Source organism: Eumetopias jubatus, unplaced genomic scaffold (assembly GCF_037043125.1).
Source record: "Eumetopias jubatus isolate StellerSeaLion01/CBP00866 unplaced genomic scaffold, mEumJub1_p1.0 scaffold_8, whole genome shotgun sequence".
Classification (NCBI taxonomy): Eukaryota; Metazoa; Chordata; class Mammalia; order Carnivora; family Otariidae; genus Eumetopias; species Eumetopias jubatus.
This window is the reverse complement of record NW_028274814.1, coordinates 51,343,442-51,361,710: the sequence shown is the minus strand read 5'-3', so window position 1 is coordinate 51,361,710 and position 18,269 is coordinate 51,343,442. Positions and strand designations below refer to the sequence as shown.

At 42.5% G+C, this 18,269-nt stretch overlaps 2 protein-coding genes across 2 annotated transcripts; one reads left to right on the top strand and one right to left on the bottom strand.

The window, feature by feature from the left end:
* Positions 1-13,202: 13,202 nt before the first annotated feature.
* Positions 13,203-13,862, bottom strand: H2AJ (H2A.J histone). Its single transcript, XM_028119702.2, has one exon. The coding sequence runs from the start codon at positions 13,762-13,764 to the stop codon at positions 13,375-13,377; it is 390 nt and encodes a 129-aa protein (XP_027975503.1). The 5' UTR covers positions 13,765-13,862; the 3' UTR covers positions 13,203-13,374.
* Positions 13,863-17,244: 3,382 nt separating this feature from the next.
* On the top strand, positions 17,245-17,622 carry H4C16 (H4 histone 16). The gene has a single exon (XM_028119701.1). It carries the CDS (start codon positions 17,245-17,247, stop codon positions 17,554-17,556), a length of 312 nt encoding a protein of 103 aa, XP_027975502.1. The 3' UTR covers positions 17,557-17,622.
* Positions 17,623-18,269: the final 647 nt, after the last annotated feature.

Here is an 18,269-nt window from a genome sequence, read left to right as displayed (position 1 = left end):
TGGACTATCATATTGGCTTTGGAGAAATTGAGAGGTTATTAATTGCATAGAACATGAGTCTTTTCCTCAAAGATTGTTTATTTTTCCAGAGCTCTGTAAGCTGACACTAATTGATGGGTGAAAGCTTTTAAACCATGTCTAAATTATTAGATAGCCAGAAAAAGTTACTTTTACTTTGTTCAATTTGTCAGTTGTGTAAGTTTTTATTATTAAAAGACATAAAATGAAGAATGCTCAGTACTGTTAATTTGCATTGATACCATTTTCTTTAGTTTTTTAATAACTAATTCAGCTGGTCAGTAATCCTGGGATGAGAGTATTGAAGCTAATGATTTGTGTGGATTATCCAGTGGCCCAAAGTGTGAATATTTTATGAACAAAGATGTACACACGCACATGCACAATGAGACGATGTGTACATTGGGTTTAAAATAGGCATACCTATTCTTACTTTCCATTGTATCTTCAATACCTTTCATGTGAATCCCGTGTCATCAAAAATTGGTAGTATCCTAAAAAGATAGTACAATAACACAATAAGGCTTTTATTTTCTTGCAGGTGATTTCCTTGATGGATTTTTAGATTTCTATTCTGAGATCCTTTGTGGGTGAGACTTTTCTTGGAAGTCATTCTTCCAGATTAAAGCAAGTCCTGTCAAAGCAGCCTATAGGTCACTTTGGATTTTTTTTTTTTTTTTTTTTTTTAGTATAATCATTCTAGCTAGGCCAGTAAGTGAATTGAACCTTTTACCATTTAGATGCAAGGATGGAACACAGTTACATCATCATCAAGTCAGTATTATAATTTAAATGTAAACAATTTTTCTTTGGTATTTGGTCTGCAATATTTTTAATGTTCTTGCCTGCAATTTGTATTTTTTCCGAGATTTCTGTTCATATTTATTAAGGAAGCTGTTCACAGTTTTATCATAAAGTCATCTTCTAGTATCGCTTGTTTTATTTTCTGAAAACATTTGTAAAATCTGACACATTCATATGTGAGCTGTATTTGCAGGAAAGGGGAATCAGCAGTTCAAAATTTGGGTAGATTCTGAGTAGGAATTTGTTGTCATAATTTACGTTATGGTTTCAAAAAAATGGATCACTGCTAAGTTTGATATAAATCTTTAATCAGACAATATGGCTCAATACTGTTTCCTTCTCAAAGTGTCACTTTATTATACATTAACTGCCCCTTAAAGTCATTTTGAAATTCCTTTTACCCTTTTCCCTGGGCTTTAAGGTATAAAATGTGAATTAACGATCACCACAACAGTATTCTGCCATGGTGTAGAATCAGCATAAAGCCCTAGATGACATCCAAAGTTCTGCTTCAATTCTCATTTGCATATTCTAGTTTGTGCTTTTTATAAACTATTGCTTTATTTATACCTAGTTGGGAGACATTTTTTAATATTAAACTTCTTTTTACTTCAAGTAATTCTTCAGGCTACAAGATGCCACAATCCCCACCCCATATAGAACTGCACACTCATGTTGTCTTCCATTCCAACTGCAGCAAGTCTAATACATGAAAATGTTCCTCAGCTAGAATCAGTTTGGAGGACAGACCTTCTTATAGCACTTCCAGAACTCAGAGCTGTCACCGAGCAGAGCTATGGATAATGTCTCCACACCTACTCCTGGGTTTAGGAAGGTATAAACGAGCTGTGGAGAAATTTTTCTGTTCTTTACATCCCTGGAATTAAGGGCTTTTAGCAAAGGTCGGAGATAGGACTTCTGTGAGACCAAAATAACTCTCCCTACCACAGTTCTCTTCTAAGAATGCCTTTTGGTTTGGCTGTGAAGGAAATTAGGTAGCACAGAGGGCAGGTGCCTAAGGACTGGGTGAGCAGAGGGAGGGGTTTTGCTTGATCAGCATGCTCCAGTTTGCTGAGGGCTGATAGCAGGAGAGGGACAGGTTGGAGAATGAAAAGAGTGATTGGTGGAATGAGCTACCTGAGGGCTTGGGGAGGTGTGTGAGTCAAACTATCTATTCTGCACATAGTCACTGAGCGCCTACTGTGAGCTAGGTGCTGGGAAAATAACGGCAAGCAAAATCAGATGAGGTCGCTACCCTCAGGGTCCTTATGGAAATTTTAAGACATAAAGCATCAATGTCTGTATCACTTCTGTCTTATACCTTGAATACAGTATTTACCAATACTAATTTTTTAAAAGAATTTATTTCATTTAACCTGTGCTAATGAACAATTTAGAAAAAATAATCTGACAGCTATTCTATGCCATGTGCCAGTAAAGACCTAATTCATCATACCTTATAATCTAAGCCTTTTTTAAGTTTTTAAAAAATTGAAATATTTTCTCTGAAGGTTTAAAAATACTAAATATCAACTGATTACCTTAAACGGTGCTGCAACCAAATAGAGAAAAACATTTAAAAATAAGTTTGCAAAGAAAAGACCATGGATTCCCCAATACATTGTTTTTCCTTGACCTGTTGCTCTCTTCAAACATTATTTCCCCTCATTGGGCATCTGAAGCCTAAAAATAAGCTGTCTACTATTGCAATTTACCATCATGAATCCTTATTTAGTAAGAATTATATTGCATTTACAGGAGATAAATAACAGAACTAGGAGAATTAACACTTTAAGAATGCTGTGAGAAGCAAAAAAAAAAAAAAAGTGCTTTAAGGATTTGCATAGCAGAGGAAAATTAGAATCCAATAGTGTTTATACCCGTAGACTCTCAAGAAAAATTAGAGTCCAAGGAAAAACAGAATTAACTCCATCATTACCACTGCACCCAGCAAACTTGACTCCAATAAAATGGGGACTAAGGTAAAGAAAAGAAAGGTTAACAGCCAAAGTTCAGGCAGGGAGAGGGGGAAAACATGAATATAGATAGTTATGAAATCTTCTCTGATTTTATAAAATACACTACCCACAAATGAAGAGGCCGTGCTATTATGAAAGTTGGAGTTTTTTTTCTGGGAGTTGATAAAGGTTGCCATGTTTAGGGACTTACTGCAAAACAAAACCCAAAACAAAAAACTCCATACCTTCAAATAATATTTGTTGGCTTTTTCGAGTGATAGAATCAAAATGCAGGCAAATACAAATCCAGCTTCTCCTATGACCATTCCTAGTGCTGAGTAACCCAGATCTCAGGAGGAGCGATTTTAAAATCCGTATTTATACTCTGAGAGTTTATTCATAAAATACATGTTCATGAAAAAACACGGTGAACATAAAAAAGTAAAAAATGGCATGAAAATACCACATTTCTGAAAAAAATTAGAACAATTCATTTAAATAGATACTTTGTGTTTATTCGGTTTTTTATTTTGTTTTTTTTATTTGTTTGTTTCCACTATTAGATAAGAACAGGGATCAGCAAACTTTCTGTAAAGGGCCAGATGGTAAGTATTTGGGGCTTTGTGAGCCCTATAGTCTCTGTCACAATGACTCAATGCTGCCTTTGTAGTGTGAACTCTGCACTGCAGACGGTCACACTCCCTGACCTCCAGGAAAGGACCACGGGAGATCAGCTGTAGAAGGTGGCCCTGTGCGGGGTTCTGGGCACTGCTGAAGGCCAGAGGCCTGGAGTGTGGTTTCCCTGGTGGGAGGCTGCAGGAAGGCAGTCCCCAGAGCGAGGTGGGGCTGCTGGGTCACAGAGAGACCATGCATTCTGGACACATGGCTGGGGCAGACTGCCATCTGATGTCCTCACAGCTTACCCACCTCTACCTCACAGCTTACCCACCACTACCACCGGCAGCCTGAGCCAACAAGAGCTGTCCCTTCCTCCTGCCAAGTCGTTCCAGTGCCTTCTACTGAGAGACTAGCATGCTTACCAAAATGGAAAAAATGATTAAAGGAATTCTGCTTCTTTTCTCAGAGCAAGTACTGAAGGTTGAATGTGGGGCTCAGAGGCAAGAAATTCACAACTGGCACATGTGTGCGCGAGGAAATCCAATCTCCTGTCACAACCTACTTACAAAATTATTAGCACCAATTCCTCTGACAAAAACAAATGGAGTATTTCTCAAGTTCCTTCTGCCAGGTAACCGGTTAGGCACCGTTAGCTTATGTGTACGAGCTAATGATAAAAGGCTTTTGGGGCAGTCATTTTTGTTCTTAAAACATCTCAAGAGAACGCTGGTTGACTGGCAGTCTCCATGTCAGGAGTACGCTAACGAGACCAAAGCTAAGTAGAAGGTAAGCAAAAGCTGCTCTGAGAGAAACTCTGACAGACAGTGGTACTCACTAAAATTTTCCAACGGTTCTTCTACAATTTCCAAACTTCTTTGCAGTTAGATTAAACATGGGGTTAGTTCTACTCAAGGGGCTGAAGCAAAGAAGAATGGGTGTGAGTTCCCTGTGTTTCTGCATCTGCTGCTGGAAGGGACAGGAGGTAGCTTGGTATGGCTGGTGAGTGGAATATATATGAAAAAAAATCAGCAGAATAGGCTGGAATCTATAAGTTTTATAGACTTAATTTAAGCTCTACTCTTGTGAAAGCTTCAGGAACATGGGTATCTCATCTGCTCTGTTTGCTCTTGCTAGCCCTCTCTGTAGGTCAAGGGTTTTGTGGGGGGGGGGGTGACCTTTGTCACGCCACGCAAGGCCCAGTTCCCCTCTTGCCCTATGGCAGTGGGTGCCTACTCACTTCGTGTTTGGACGACTAAGAGGTCTGGCCCTCCAGAGCCCCTCTGTTTACATATTTCCACTCTGTTCTATGGCCCCAGGAGGCTGAATTGTATGTAGTGATTGCATCAAGGGGCCTTTTCTGTCTTTTGGCTTTCACTTGGGCAGGCCAATGAGAAGCAGGATATTGGAGGAAGGGAGGAAAATGAGGTCATGGGAACCTGAATGGCTGTCTTAGATTAGACCCCCTTGATTCTTTCTGTCATGCAGGCCCCCTCCACACAACCTTCTCCTACCAGGTCGGGTGAGAACTCCCTCCTTTCACTCCAACAAGCCTAGGGGTGGTCATGGAGCCCAGCTGTCCCTTAACCTCCCTCCCTGTGGTTTCCCTGCACACTACTCACATCATTGTAAATAATCCCATTATTACATTTCTCAGATCACCGTATCTGGGTGTGCCATCTCTTTCCTGGCAGGATCCTGGCTGATTGAGCTCCTGATTTAGTGAATAAATACAAGATTTATGGAATAAATAAATACTATATGAAAGAGGTAACAAATGAGTTAACATTGTAAAACTTCTCAAGAGCAGTGTTTGGCACATGGTAAATATAATGCACTTCCAGAATAACAACTGTGTTTCAGAATGAAGCCAGGGCTGTGATGCAAGGGGTAGGCTGGCTGCGGGGTGAAAGACCAGAGCTGGGAGACGCGTCAGGAGACCCCTCCGACTAGCACAGGAGGGTGGAGGAGAGGAGCTGAAGATCTAGTTCAGAGACAGGAAGCACAAGCCTGGGTCATCTGTGTGATACAGGGGATGAGGCAGCAAGTGAAATCAGAATGTAGTCCCTGGTATTTCTGCCTTATGTGCATTAGTTTATTCAGTCCTTCCTGCAACCCGGTGGGGCAGCTACTGTCATTTCCTTCATTTTACAGCTGTGTCCATGGAGGCATGGACTGATTAAATAACTTGCGCAGAGTACACCATGAACGGAGCAGAAATTCAGACCTAGGGAGTGGGGGGTAGAACGAAGGGAACCGGGCTAGTGTGGAACAAGATCAGGTTGAAGTCCCTGGGAGAAAACCTCATGGAAACCTGAAATAGGCAGAGGGAGTAGGCAGGTAGGGGGTACAGATCATCAACACCGACCCAGAGATATGGCAACACAAAAGGGAAAGAGAAAAAGCCATGTAGGAAATATAGGGTAATGATCGTAACAGTCGCAGTAATTTACTGAGCCCTTACCATACACTCGTCACCAACTGCTTCATGATAGGCATAGATCTGATTATCCAATTTTATGCATGAAAAAATGGAGGCTTTGCAAGCTTATAAATAAATGTATAGATTTTTATTGAGTTGAATGTTTTTTTGTCCTGACATGAGTTCAAATCAGAAAAACTTACTGATTTGTATTTGGGCTAGGCAACGGGGAGCAGGATGTTGGAAGATGGGAGGAAAGTGAGGTCATGGTATTTACTTAGTATATACACTTAAATATATAAAAATTATATATAAGTATATATAGATAAAATATAAACTTACATTTAAAACATCATTTACGATTAGCAATACATGGATTATCATGTTAAAGAAACCAGAACATTCTTACCCTATACAAAGACACACACAAAAAGATAAATTCGAGATAAAAAATTCCTTGACGAACATGAACAAGGGGATGTCGCTAGAGGATTTGGATGGTTGAAGTACAGAAATGAAATACCCATGGACAGTAGCTCTCTCTCTCTCGCACGGCGCTTGGACACTGCCAACATTTGTCTTGAGATGGCCTTGTCTACTTCCACGGCTCAGCAGGCCCTCTTCTGGGTGTTCCATTTTTTCTTTAGCTATCGAGAAAGAGGAAGGCAGCCCGTGACAGCTTGTAACGGGCCTGGACTCTCAGCCAGGCCTTGGTGCTGCTAGGAGCTGGCCTGACAGTTACACCATGCTGTCCTGTGGAATATAAACAATGTCACAGCCCAGCAACACCAGACAAGGCCATTCTGTGACCGTGAAAAATCAAAAGAAAACCAAGACTACTCTGTAATCATGTTCCGAACCCAAAAAGCACAAAAGTTATCCAAACCACAAACATGCCCAAACAGCCCGATGTGCGTTAGCCAGATTCACCAATTACAGCTATAGCCTCACTTCATTCTTTACACCTTATTAAATGTATTAAGCTACCAAATCATAGACTTAGCCCTACCCACAGCAGCATGCAGTCATAGGCAATGTCCCTAACACAAACCGAACAAAACCGAAAATCTAGAATAAATCCTTTCTAACAACCTCTTAGTGAGACACCCACATTGCCCCACAGTGTGTGTCTTCCGCGCTGCAAAGAGCAAAACCCCAATTTGTTCAACTATGGCTGTATCCCTCGTGGTGTTTGCTGGTGGGCACAGACAAAAATATAGATTCGGCTAAAGCTCCCATTGCTTGGACCAGGACTCTCAACTCAGTAAGACTGCACCCATCTGAGACCCCTTGTGATTCTCTCTGGATAAGGTGCCACCTGCTCAGGACTGGGAGGTAAGTTCATGCTGAACTGAGTCCCTATATTTTGTTGAAGGTTCAGCGTTGAGTTAATTTTGTTTCCCCTGGAAGAAGAGCTCTTGGAATTTTTTTTTTTTTTTTTTGATTGTCTGATCACATTAGTATTCTTTGATGAAATGGTTTTCAGTCTTCTATTCTCTGGTTTCGTTGCTTGTTAGCCTGCTTGATATTTCGTGTTGTCCTGAGAGGCAAGGTCCATAGGGAGAGAGTGGACAAAAGCCTGACCAGTCTGTTTTCGAGCTAACCTCCTGAGGACTGAGGCATTCAGGGCTCTTCAGACCAGCGACCCTAGGGCAAACTTGGCTTTGGGTTGCCATTTCTCAATCAGAGAAAGAGTTCTGCCTCACTCTTGTCTTTGTGTCCCTGAAGACTGGTGCATTTAGTTGTGTCTGTCTGGACCTATGATCGGGGATGACTAGCCCCTGGCCAAGTTATGGGGATCAGAAATTACCCATTTGTATAAACCAGATTTTTTTCCCTAGCTGTCACAATCTCAAACTGCACCTCTTCCAGGCCAACCACTTGTTTCCTTCACGTGTTCTCATTTTCACAAGAATTTGTACACCTCTCACCCTAATAAACACGATTTCACCAGGCAGGGGTATTTTAGAGTTGCGGTTGCTACATGGGCTTCCGACACGAACAAGATAGTTCATTGAGAAGTACTTTAAAAGAGAAAGCAAATAAACCCTCATGAGCAGACTGGTTGGTCTGATTTGTCTTTAAAAAATAGATTAACTGAATACAGGGCTTATCCCTCCTTCACTTCCATAAATTAGAGTCAAGGAGTATTGGCTTTTTAACTTCAGGGCTTGATAAAATTATCAAGGACCCGTGTTACTATCCAAAAGTGCTGCCATTCTCTTTTCTGTATGTGTATGTTAAAATCTGTTTTCAACACCTAACTTTCTTTCCTCTCCTTATAGAGAAAACAGAATAAAGCTTTACAGTGGTAATTTTGTATCTGCCTAAAGCCAGCTGGCTCCCTTTCTTCTTTTATTCTTTTCTTTTCTTTTCTTTTTTTGTTTTTTTTCTGTTCCTCTTAGGTCCACTTCCCTCCCTTGGGAAACTAAACATTAGCTAATTAAAAAAAAGTTGATTTGTTTGGGTCAAATTTCTCTTGTTTTAAACATTTGAAAATACCTACATTATACTAACTCAAAAAGATATATGCACCCCTACGTTCACTGCAGTATTATTTCCAATAGCTGAGATGTGAAAAAAATTTAAGCGTCCATCAATAGATGAATGAATAAAGAAAATGTGGTACACACACACACAACTATTATTCAGTCATAAAAAAGAATGACATCTTACCATTTTTGACAGCATGGATGGACCTAGAGGGTACTATGATAAGTGAAATATGTCAGACAGAGAAAGACAAAGACGGTATGATCTCATGTATATATGGAATTAAAAAAAAACACACCAAGTTCCTAGATAAAGACCACAGATTGGTGGTGGGCAGATCTGGGGGTGCATTGGGAGGGTTGCGCAAAATAGGTAAAGAGAGTCAAAGGTACAAACTTCTAGTTATAAAATAATGAAGTCATGGGGATGTAATGTACAGCATGGTGACTATCATTAATAATACTGTATTACATATTTGAAAGTGCTAAGAGAGTAAATCTCAAAAGTTCTCATCACAAGAAAAAAAAATGGAACTATGAATACTGATAGATGTTAACTAGACTTACTATGGTGATCATTTTGAAAAATATACAAATATCGAATCATTATGTTATATACCTGAAAATGTTATATGTCAATTATACCTCAGTAAAAATCACTATAACTTTCTACAGATAATACTTATAAGCAATATACCTTTCCTTAAGAAAGTAAATTAATTAATTAATTAACTGCATTGGTTTTCTGAATTAATAAGTCACCACTGTTTCTATAACTTCTTTAAAGTTAAAACTTACTTAAAATTAAAACTTCAATTAAAATTAAAACGTAAAAAAACTATTCAACTAAATGGAATGATAATAAAGGACATATTTTTAAAGGGTTCTTTACCAACATTGTTCTCAGCTTTTTAAAGAAAATGCTCTTGTTGTCACCATATAGACCCCAAGCTTCTGCATGTGCCACATGAAAACACAAAGGGTAAAAAAGCATATCCATTCCAACTCCATTAGTAAGCTGAGCCAGCCTGTCAGCATTTCCTGGATAGGAGAACATAGTAACTTTCAAAGAACATTTTGTAATTACACGGCAAAATACAAGCAAATCAGGGGGTGTCCAGGAGTGCAGAGGTCCAAACCGCGAGAAATCTCCATCCTTTGACAGTCTCTCTCTCTCTCCTTGGGCCATGTCCTCCCTCCATGTCCTCAGTGGCTCCCATTCCGCTGCCAGTCCATCAGATCTCATGGATCCCCACATCCCCTGTTCAGTTGGGCTGATTTCTATACATCCGCTTACACATCTATACATATATTCTGTGTATGTATATTCCCTCTGGATGCCTACTTTTAGTTATGACCCCCCCCAACGGCCTTATCCCCTAGATTCTCTCACATCCAACTGCAGCCATTGTCCTTTGACTCCTGTGCCTTGGTGCAGGCTGCCTCTCTGTCCAGAACACTCTAGCATGTTAGGCTAACTCGCACACCTAGACCTGTCTCAGGTGCCATTCCCCACCAGGCTGAGTGATACCGGTGCTTCCATTCCCTGTTACTGTAACACCCTGGGCATCTCCCTTTCTTTACATGTAGCCTGCTATATTGTAATCACCTTTTTATTATAACCATTTTTCTGAACAGCTGGGTATCAATCATAGGTTTCACACATAATATATACTCAATAAATTTTTGAATCAAAAGGTTCCGTGTATGGGTGTACATAAGCCATTAATTCCAAACTAGGTCGTCTTTAGGGAGGGAGGAAATGCAAATTAAGGTTTTAACCTGACCGGTTAACAAGTTTTAACCATTTATTACTCTCTCTCCTGTTACAGATTGTTTGTGCATGTCTTGTAATTAGTAAAACAGCCACTAAACTTGTTTTTATGGTTTGCTATCAGAAAAGTCACAGGACTGCTAGAATGCCATGTTTTTCTATTTTAGTAGGTCCCAGAATTGTTGCAACCCACTCTAGATCCAGTTGCACATAAAAACAAGAATGATTACTGTCCGCTGAACATGTTTCTACATGGGGAACTCTAGTGCCCTCATTCACGTTAACTCAGTGAATCCTCTGCAAAATCCACTGAGGTAAACTCTACTATTATACCCACTTAATAAATAAAACTGAGGTTTAAGGAAATTGAGTAACATTTCCAAAATCATCTAACTAGTAAGGAGCAGAGTGGCTTTGAACTTGAGTGTTGTTCCAGGGAGCTGGGGTCCTTAGACACCATGGTATCTGACATTCCAGGGGTATTTGTGAGGAGCGTGCATATCGTAGGCCAGGCATCACCAATTATAGGGCCAGACTAAACCTTTTGGTTCCAGGCATACAAAACTAAACAGACCAGTTCTCAGAGACAAGAAGACGAGACTGGTCCCACAGGAAAAACAAAGCACAAATCCTGCCCAAGTCACAGCCTGCCCCACGAATGGCTTATCTTGGCAGGAGAGAGTATGTGTGTCTATAAATACAACTATGGATTATAAATGTATTTAAAAAAAATCAGAATTCAGGACCCACCCAGTTCTGTCCCAGGTTTTCTTCGTGGTCTTGTGCTTGAAGAAATACTGTCCTTTTAAATTAACAATCGTATCTTGGCAAGAACTATCTGTTCAAGGATCACAGGCTGAATTGATTTTGCAGGAGGTATGCACCTTTAACTGCCAATAAATTATTCAGGTTTTAAAAAAAAAAAACCCTCAAAAACAGAAATGGTGAAAGACTGATGGAAACTTGTGTCAGGGGAAGGATTCAAGAGGAAACAGAATCCCCGGGGCCGTGGAGGTGGTATGGGCAAGGGGGCAGTCATTGTACTTTCTATCATGTCTGTCTTGCTCCTCGGGTAACGGGCTTAGACAGACGACTGAATCTTCAGAGAGAAAGGAAAAATCGCCTTTTTCTTATAAATGTCTTAGTGATCCTTGTTCTTATTTTGTTACCATTTTAGTAATAATCTTTCAGGTGCCTCAAATCTTTTAGGAAACTAAGACTTAAATGTCAAAACTAGCATTGCATATCTCCATATTATATATATATATATATATACATTTTTTTCTCCACTGCGCACCATGTCCCCAGAGTGATAATACTGAGAACTGTTTTAATGATTGAGCATTAAAAACAAAACAAAATCCTATTAATTACGGTGACCTATACCTTAACCTATAAGGGTAAGCCTATTATCTTGTAGGAAATGGAGCTTCTTTTAATTTATTCAGCACCTAATATATGCCTAATGTGTATATAAATGAACAGTCTCGGTCCTCAATATTGACATTAGGACTGTTTTACATATGAAGAAGCCTTCTGTATGGAAAGTGGGAGTGCAGTAAATAGCTGTGGACATCTTGGCACATGCTGCCCATGGTAGCCTTGGGGTCTATTCTCCTCAGGAATTTGGGGGCAATAATCTGCCTTCTAACAGAGGTACGTGTAGCCTGATCTTTGTACACCTCAAAAAGATGACCACGTGGGAGAAGTAATCCCAACATTCATTCATTGCATAAGCAGCAGGGAGACACAAGTATTGATGGAAGCTGAAGGTGAATCCTTTCTCTGATATTAACTTATCTGTTCATTGTTCTGTCATCAGGTACCAAGAAAAAGAAGTGAGCTCCAAGAGAGTGGAAATCTAGTTGGCCTTATTCACAGCTGTACTCCCATCATCTGGTATTGAGCATGGCGTATTGAAGAGCTCAATAAATACTGGGGAAGAAATAAAGAAAGTCCGTGTGGGAAAATGGGCCACCCACTACTAAGGATAAAGAAATACCATAATGTTTTTTCAGGAAGACTTCAACTCTGACTCATAGGAAAGATGATACCAAAGATGTGAAATCTGAACTGGGATCTGTGCTGCGGGCCCTGTGGGCCAGGATGAAGCTTGTAGAAAAGGGTGAAATGGAAGGGTCAATTAAGGACAGAATAGGATGGCTATTTAACTTTTAAATGTGGATTCCGGATCTGAAATGTATTACTTCCGGCACTTAAAGTCATTTATCCTTACATTTTCTCACATTTCATGTTTATGAAAGCAGTGCTGTACAATCAAGCAATGCTACCCCCACAGTACTGATGGAACGAGGTCATTACTCCAGGCTAATGAGGGAATGAACATGAGACTTCAAGCAGATTATTTGTTGTTAGGAAGCAAAATCAAACTGATTACATTTCCAAAGGAGTATAATATGATGGAGACATGACCATCATGAAAAAAATCTCTTAAAAGCTCCTAAGCATAAGTAACGCATGACTAAAGACACTGCACTGTTATGCAACATGAGTGTCGGGAGGAACAAATTTACTTATGACTCATGCTTCTATATTACACATATTACTGGATGTTCCCTTCATTTTAAAGAAATGGGAACATAAGTGTGTATATAAAAATATCTGATATCCAAATCATGAAAACACAACAGCTATCAGGCTAAGAAAAATCTGTTGGGCACTGTGTCATCAGAACCACTCTTCCAAGACGGAAAGTTACTCCCATACTTTTGAAAAGTATGGTCAGAGAGCCACCTTCCTGCGCGACACCAGCTAGCCCCCACTGCGTCTTCAAAACTGGGTCCCCATGAACAGCCCAGACGAGACAGGACAGTGAAGGCCCTGAGAATGACAGGTAAAAATAATCCCCCTGACGCCCCCGCACCCTAGTCTGCTTCTCTTTTGCACTAGGAGAGTAGGGAGAGATCCCAATTCTGCCCACCTCCAGCCAGTGGGTCCTTCGTGGTCTCCCTCGACCGCCCACAAAACACCTCGAGGGTGCGGACCAAAGTAGTCCACAAAGCGGCAGAAACCAACCCCCCAGTACCTGCTCCAGAGGTCTCCTGGCTGCCCCCCGGGTCATCCGGAAGGTCCCCGAGACTACATAGCTCTCTCGACCACACGATTTTCACCGACTTTATTGGCCCCGGACTCGGCGGGCCCCTCGCCACCCACCTCCCCACTAGATCGCGGCAGACTTCCATGACCATCGAGTATATTGAAAAATACTGCGGGGTGGCTATGGAAAGAGCCTTTGCTGGGGAAGCCAGCTCCCCTGTGGTGGCGTCAGGGTCACTTGCTCTTCGCCTTCTGACTCTCCGTCTTCTTGGGCAACAGCACGGCCTGGATGTTGGGCAGGACGCCGCCCTGAGCAATGGTGACTTTCCCCAGCAGCTTGTTTAGCTCCTCGTCGTTGCGGATGGCGAGTTGCAGGTGGCGAGGGATTATCCTGGTCTTCTTGTTGTCACGAGCCGCATTGCCAGCCAACTCCAGGATCTCTGCCGTCAGGTACTCCAACACCGCCGCCAGGTACACCGGCGCCCCAGCGCCTACTCGCTCCGCGTAGTTACCTTTGCGCAGCAGTCTGTGGACTCGGCCCACCGGGAACTGCAGGCCCGCGCGGGAAGACCGAGACTTGGCCTTGGCCCGCACTTTGCCGCCCTGCTTTCCGCGACCAGACATGTTTAGCTCTCGCCTAAACTCCTGCGAGAGGAATAACAGCGACAAGGCTCTGGGTAGGTGAATGTAATTTACCAACACCGGAACTGCCTCTATCACTTTGCTGACACTAGGCAGCGCCTTCCCATTGGGCGCAGCAACATCTTCGGCTCTATTGACCAATGACAGGCAGGCTCCGCTCCCAACCATCGCTCCTGGCGGAGGGACCGCCTTCTCCAGCTCTGTCCAGTCAAAAGAGCAAACTCCTAGCCCTCATTTACATAGCCTCTCATATGAATACCCAGGACCGGACCGTTCCTCATTTGGGGCCTCCGTTGAATTTTTTGGCTCCAGAGATTTCGACGTCCAAGTTCGCTCCTGGGACAAGAACGTCTTAAGAATTAAGGAACCATGGTTAGAAACTGAAAAATCCGGAAGAGCTACCCGTACAAGTACAAAAACACTCAAGCAAGAAATGCTTCAAGCAGTTGAGGTCGCAAGATGAGCCCTACGGTGCTGTGTCCCACGGTGCCGTGCCCCCTAGGTGGATTTTCTCACGTTATGTATTATCCTTAGCCAGCTTAGCTGACTCCAGACACCGCGCTTGTGGGCAACAGTACCCCTCTACCTGCCGTTTCTTTAAACAAGCGCCTTGTCTCCTGCAAACCCAGATGCGCCTGCTGCTACCCAGCAGTGTGGGGAGCTGGCTCCAAAAGATGCCTCGCACTGAACTGGCCATCTGAACTTTCTTAACCAGACCAGGTGACACTGGACTCCCCGCGCAGTTCTGCCTTTCACAGGTTGCCAATCTTAGCTTCTAGGGCCTGCGAAACTAGTGCTACTCTAGACGTGAATGCTTTCTTCCCAGACTGCAGAACAAGCTCTCTTAGCCAAAACTTAACATCTGTCTTTTGAGATTATGAGCCTGAAAAGAGTCTCTGGATTTCAGGGAGAGATTATGAGCCTGAAAAGAGTCTCTGGGTTCCAGGGAGAGGCTGCAAGATCAGTCTCTGAGGCACGGAGTCTTGGTCTTGGCTTTCTCCTTAGTGATGATCACCGCGGGACTGATCATGTTCTCCATGGCGACTCTGAGCCCAGAGGTAAATAACGTCGCGTAAGACATTGTGACGGCACTTGGCTGTCCCTTTTTCCAGGCTTCTACTGCACATGCGACGCTCAGAGGTCATGAAAAGACTAAAGAAGAACGGTAGCAACTGTCCTTACTCAAATTGCAGAGCCATAGCATTTGGAACAAAATAAGTTTGTTTTTTTTTTAATTAGAAATTATTTTTTACTAATTCATTGATGTAATTTCAGTTACCTCAACATTTTCCATAATTATACAATTACTCTATGTGTTGTAAACACATTAAAATAAGCGACATTTTATGTAGATTATAGTAACCATTTTAAAAGTAAAATTTACCCTCCCACCATCCTAATAAAGATCTGATTTCAGGGAAATCACATTTTCAGCGATTTCTGTACATGTCCTTATTGCATAGAACACTGATGAACTTGTATATAGTAGGAACTCAATAAATGTCTTTGGAGTTGAGAAGCAGCATATTGTCATGATTAAGTCAGTCAGTCATCCTCGAGCCAGACTGCCTTGGTTCAAATCCTGGCTCTACCACTTACCCGTTGACCTTGGGTAAGCTCTGTGCCTATCCCAAAGTGTTATTTTGAAGATTAAATACATTAGTAAGCATCCAATAACTGCTAGATGAGCTAGATAAATGGACATACAAGTTTCTGATGCAGTTATTAACATGTTCCTGATATGAGTTTTGCAAATTTTGCTTAAATTTTTGCCTATGTCAAGGGAAATTTTTAATAATTACTGTTATTATTTTGAACACTTTTTCCTTTTATTCTTGTAAGCAAGAATGATTTCTAACTTGAAAAATTTGTTCTAACCTCGATTTTTTAGTCTTAATAAATATAATCAACCAATTTACCATTGTAAGAATCCTGATCTCTTCCAGATCTGATAGACTTTCTTCTTCCCTGTGAGTCAAAGATGAAAATCATGTAGTACAATATGACTATTCAGGATTTTTTGCAGCCATACAAACAGTATTCTGAGGGATCTTTTAAGAGTTACTTATTTTAGAGAGAGAGAGTGGAGGAGCAGGGAGGGAGCTGGAGAGGGACAAGCAGACTCCCGGCTGGGGTGGGGGGGGCACACTGGGTCTCAATCTCATGACCCTGAGATCATGACCTACCCGAAATCAAGAGTGGGGGGCTTAACCCTTCTGAGTGACCCAGGCACCCCTCTGAGGGCTCTTTTAATTTATCTTTAACAATAAAAATTACTTTCTGTGTTACGCAGATGGGAAGGATGGGTAAATTATAAGCATTCAGATACATACAAATATTTACTATAAAGCTTTTCCTGGAAAAGCTTATCTTTCAAGAATCGGGACAGGGAGCATAATTTACTAAAATATTCCCTCCTCCAGATGTTAAATGCTGGGCAAAGAGTTATGAATCATCCTCTAAATACTGCTACCTTTTATTGCAGTAAACCCTTTTGGGAAGACAGAGTCCTGTATCCTAGAGCAGTGACGTTATTGAAAGTTTCGTATTTGTTCAGGGATTCTCTTAAGAAAGGATTGAGAGCCTCCTGATGGGCGATTTGCAGTAGAAATCACTCTTTAAAGCTACCGTCGTGGCGTCTAATATTTTTAAGAACTTTGAAAGTGGGAGATGTGAGAACCTCGGGTTTGAATGCAGTAAGACGAAATTTACGATATTTCAACTAAATAACCATAGAAGTCGTTATTTGTTTGAAGAGCAAATATGCGCGGGGTTGGAGGGGCGCGCAGTGGAGGCCAGATAATCTGCAAATGGCGCACAAGCCTCTGAAAGGGAAAAGTCTGGGAGAGGGGAAGAAGGGGTAAGGTTAGACTTTTTGAAAGAATTTTAATTCTTTCTTTACGGGGGTCATAAAAGAGAAAAAAGAGCTCTAAAAAATTTCCTCTCCCCCCCACTAGTGACTTAAGATCCATAGATGAAAAGGTATAAAACAATTGCTTTGAAATCTAACCAGATGTTACGCGTTTCTGGTTACTATTCATTTTCATATCAGTTTAGGAATGGTATTGTTAATGGGCGCATTCATTTTGAAAAATAATTAGAATTCGCGCGCGAGAGATGGGGGTCTGGGAGAGATGGGTAGGAGGGAGGGGAGGGAGGAAACGAGCGCCAAAAGGATCTGGTCTATTTTTATTTAAGCGTTGAGAAAACGCAATATAAATTCCATTGACTCTTTCCTCAGTTTTATGGGAAAAATAAAAGTTTTCCCCAAAATCAGTTTTGTTGTGCTTACGGCTCCTTCACTCATTATTAGAGGAAAGACAAAAATCACCTGGGGCCTAGAACTCCGCCCACTTTCTTCAGGTTTTCAAACAGGTCCGCTACCAGGAACTATAAGCCCTGGTCTACGCTCTCACGACCGTTAGCGGCTTGCTCTCTGGATCGAGGTTTGTTTTCACCGGGATGTCTGGTCGCGGGAAAGGTGGCAAAGGGCTGGGAAAAGGAGGCGCCAAGCGCCACCGGAAGGTCCTCCGGGACAACATCCAAGGCATTACAAAGCCCGCCATCCGCCGGCTCGCCCGCCGAGGTGGTGTCAAGCGCATTTCTGGGCTCATCTATGAGGAGACCCGGGGAGTGCTGAAAGTCTTTCTGGAGAATGTGATCCGCGATGCGGTGACGTACACGGAGCACGCCAAGCGCAAGACGGTCACCGCCATGGACGTGGTGTACGCGCTGAAACGCCAGGGCCGCACCTTGTACGGCTTCGGCGGCTGAGCAGTCTGCGGCTTTTCTTCAAATCTCTAAAAGGCCCTTTTAAGGGCCCTCAGAACGTCAGGAAAAGAGCCAACACTTTCTACTTAACTGTGTGAATGTGGGACCTAGGTGTGTCAGATGAAGCCCTGCCTTGTGCCGTGGAAGTTCCTGCCCTGGCGGGTGGCTCCGGGCTGCAGACGGCGGGCTTGGGGCTTAGGAGGGGGAGGTATATGACCCGTAGGGCTCGCAATGGGGACCCAGCGCCGCTCCCCTGGGACGTAGTCTGGCGAGCGCGGTACCAGGTGGGGACCTCGCTATAATGTGCACATGCAGACTTGGATCCTGTCTAGGATTTGGGTTCCATTTGGGGTAAGGATGTAACCACGCAAAAGTTGCGCATGGTTTCTAAGCAGTGGAGGCCTCTGTCCCTGAGCCTATATAGAGAAGATTCTATGCAAATTAGGGTTAGCTGATGCTACCTCCGATTGGATCGGAGGGTCGCGCGACAGAGGGGGCGGTTCCTCGCCGTAGGCCCGCCCCCTCAGAACGCGGGAGTGGGATGGCGCGAAAGTGCCAAGTGCAGTCCCGGTGTGGCGCTCCGGAGTGCTGCCGAGTATGAATATTTTATTTCTTTGCTGATGTTTGAGTAGGAGGTGACCAAGTTCAGACGCCGAATGAAGGCGGCAAAGCGCGGGCGAAATCGAAGGCGGGGCCTAGCTCGCGGCCGCTGCTCT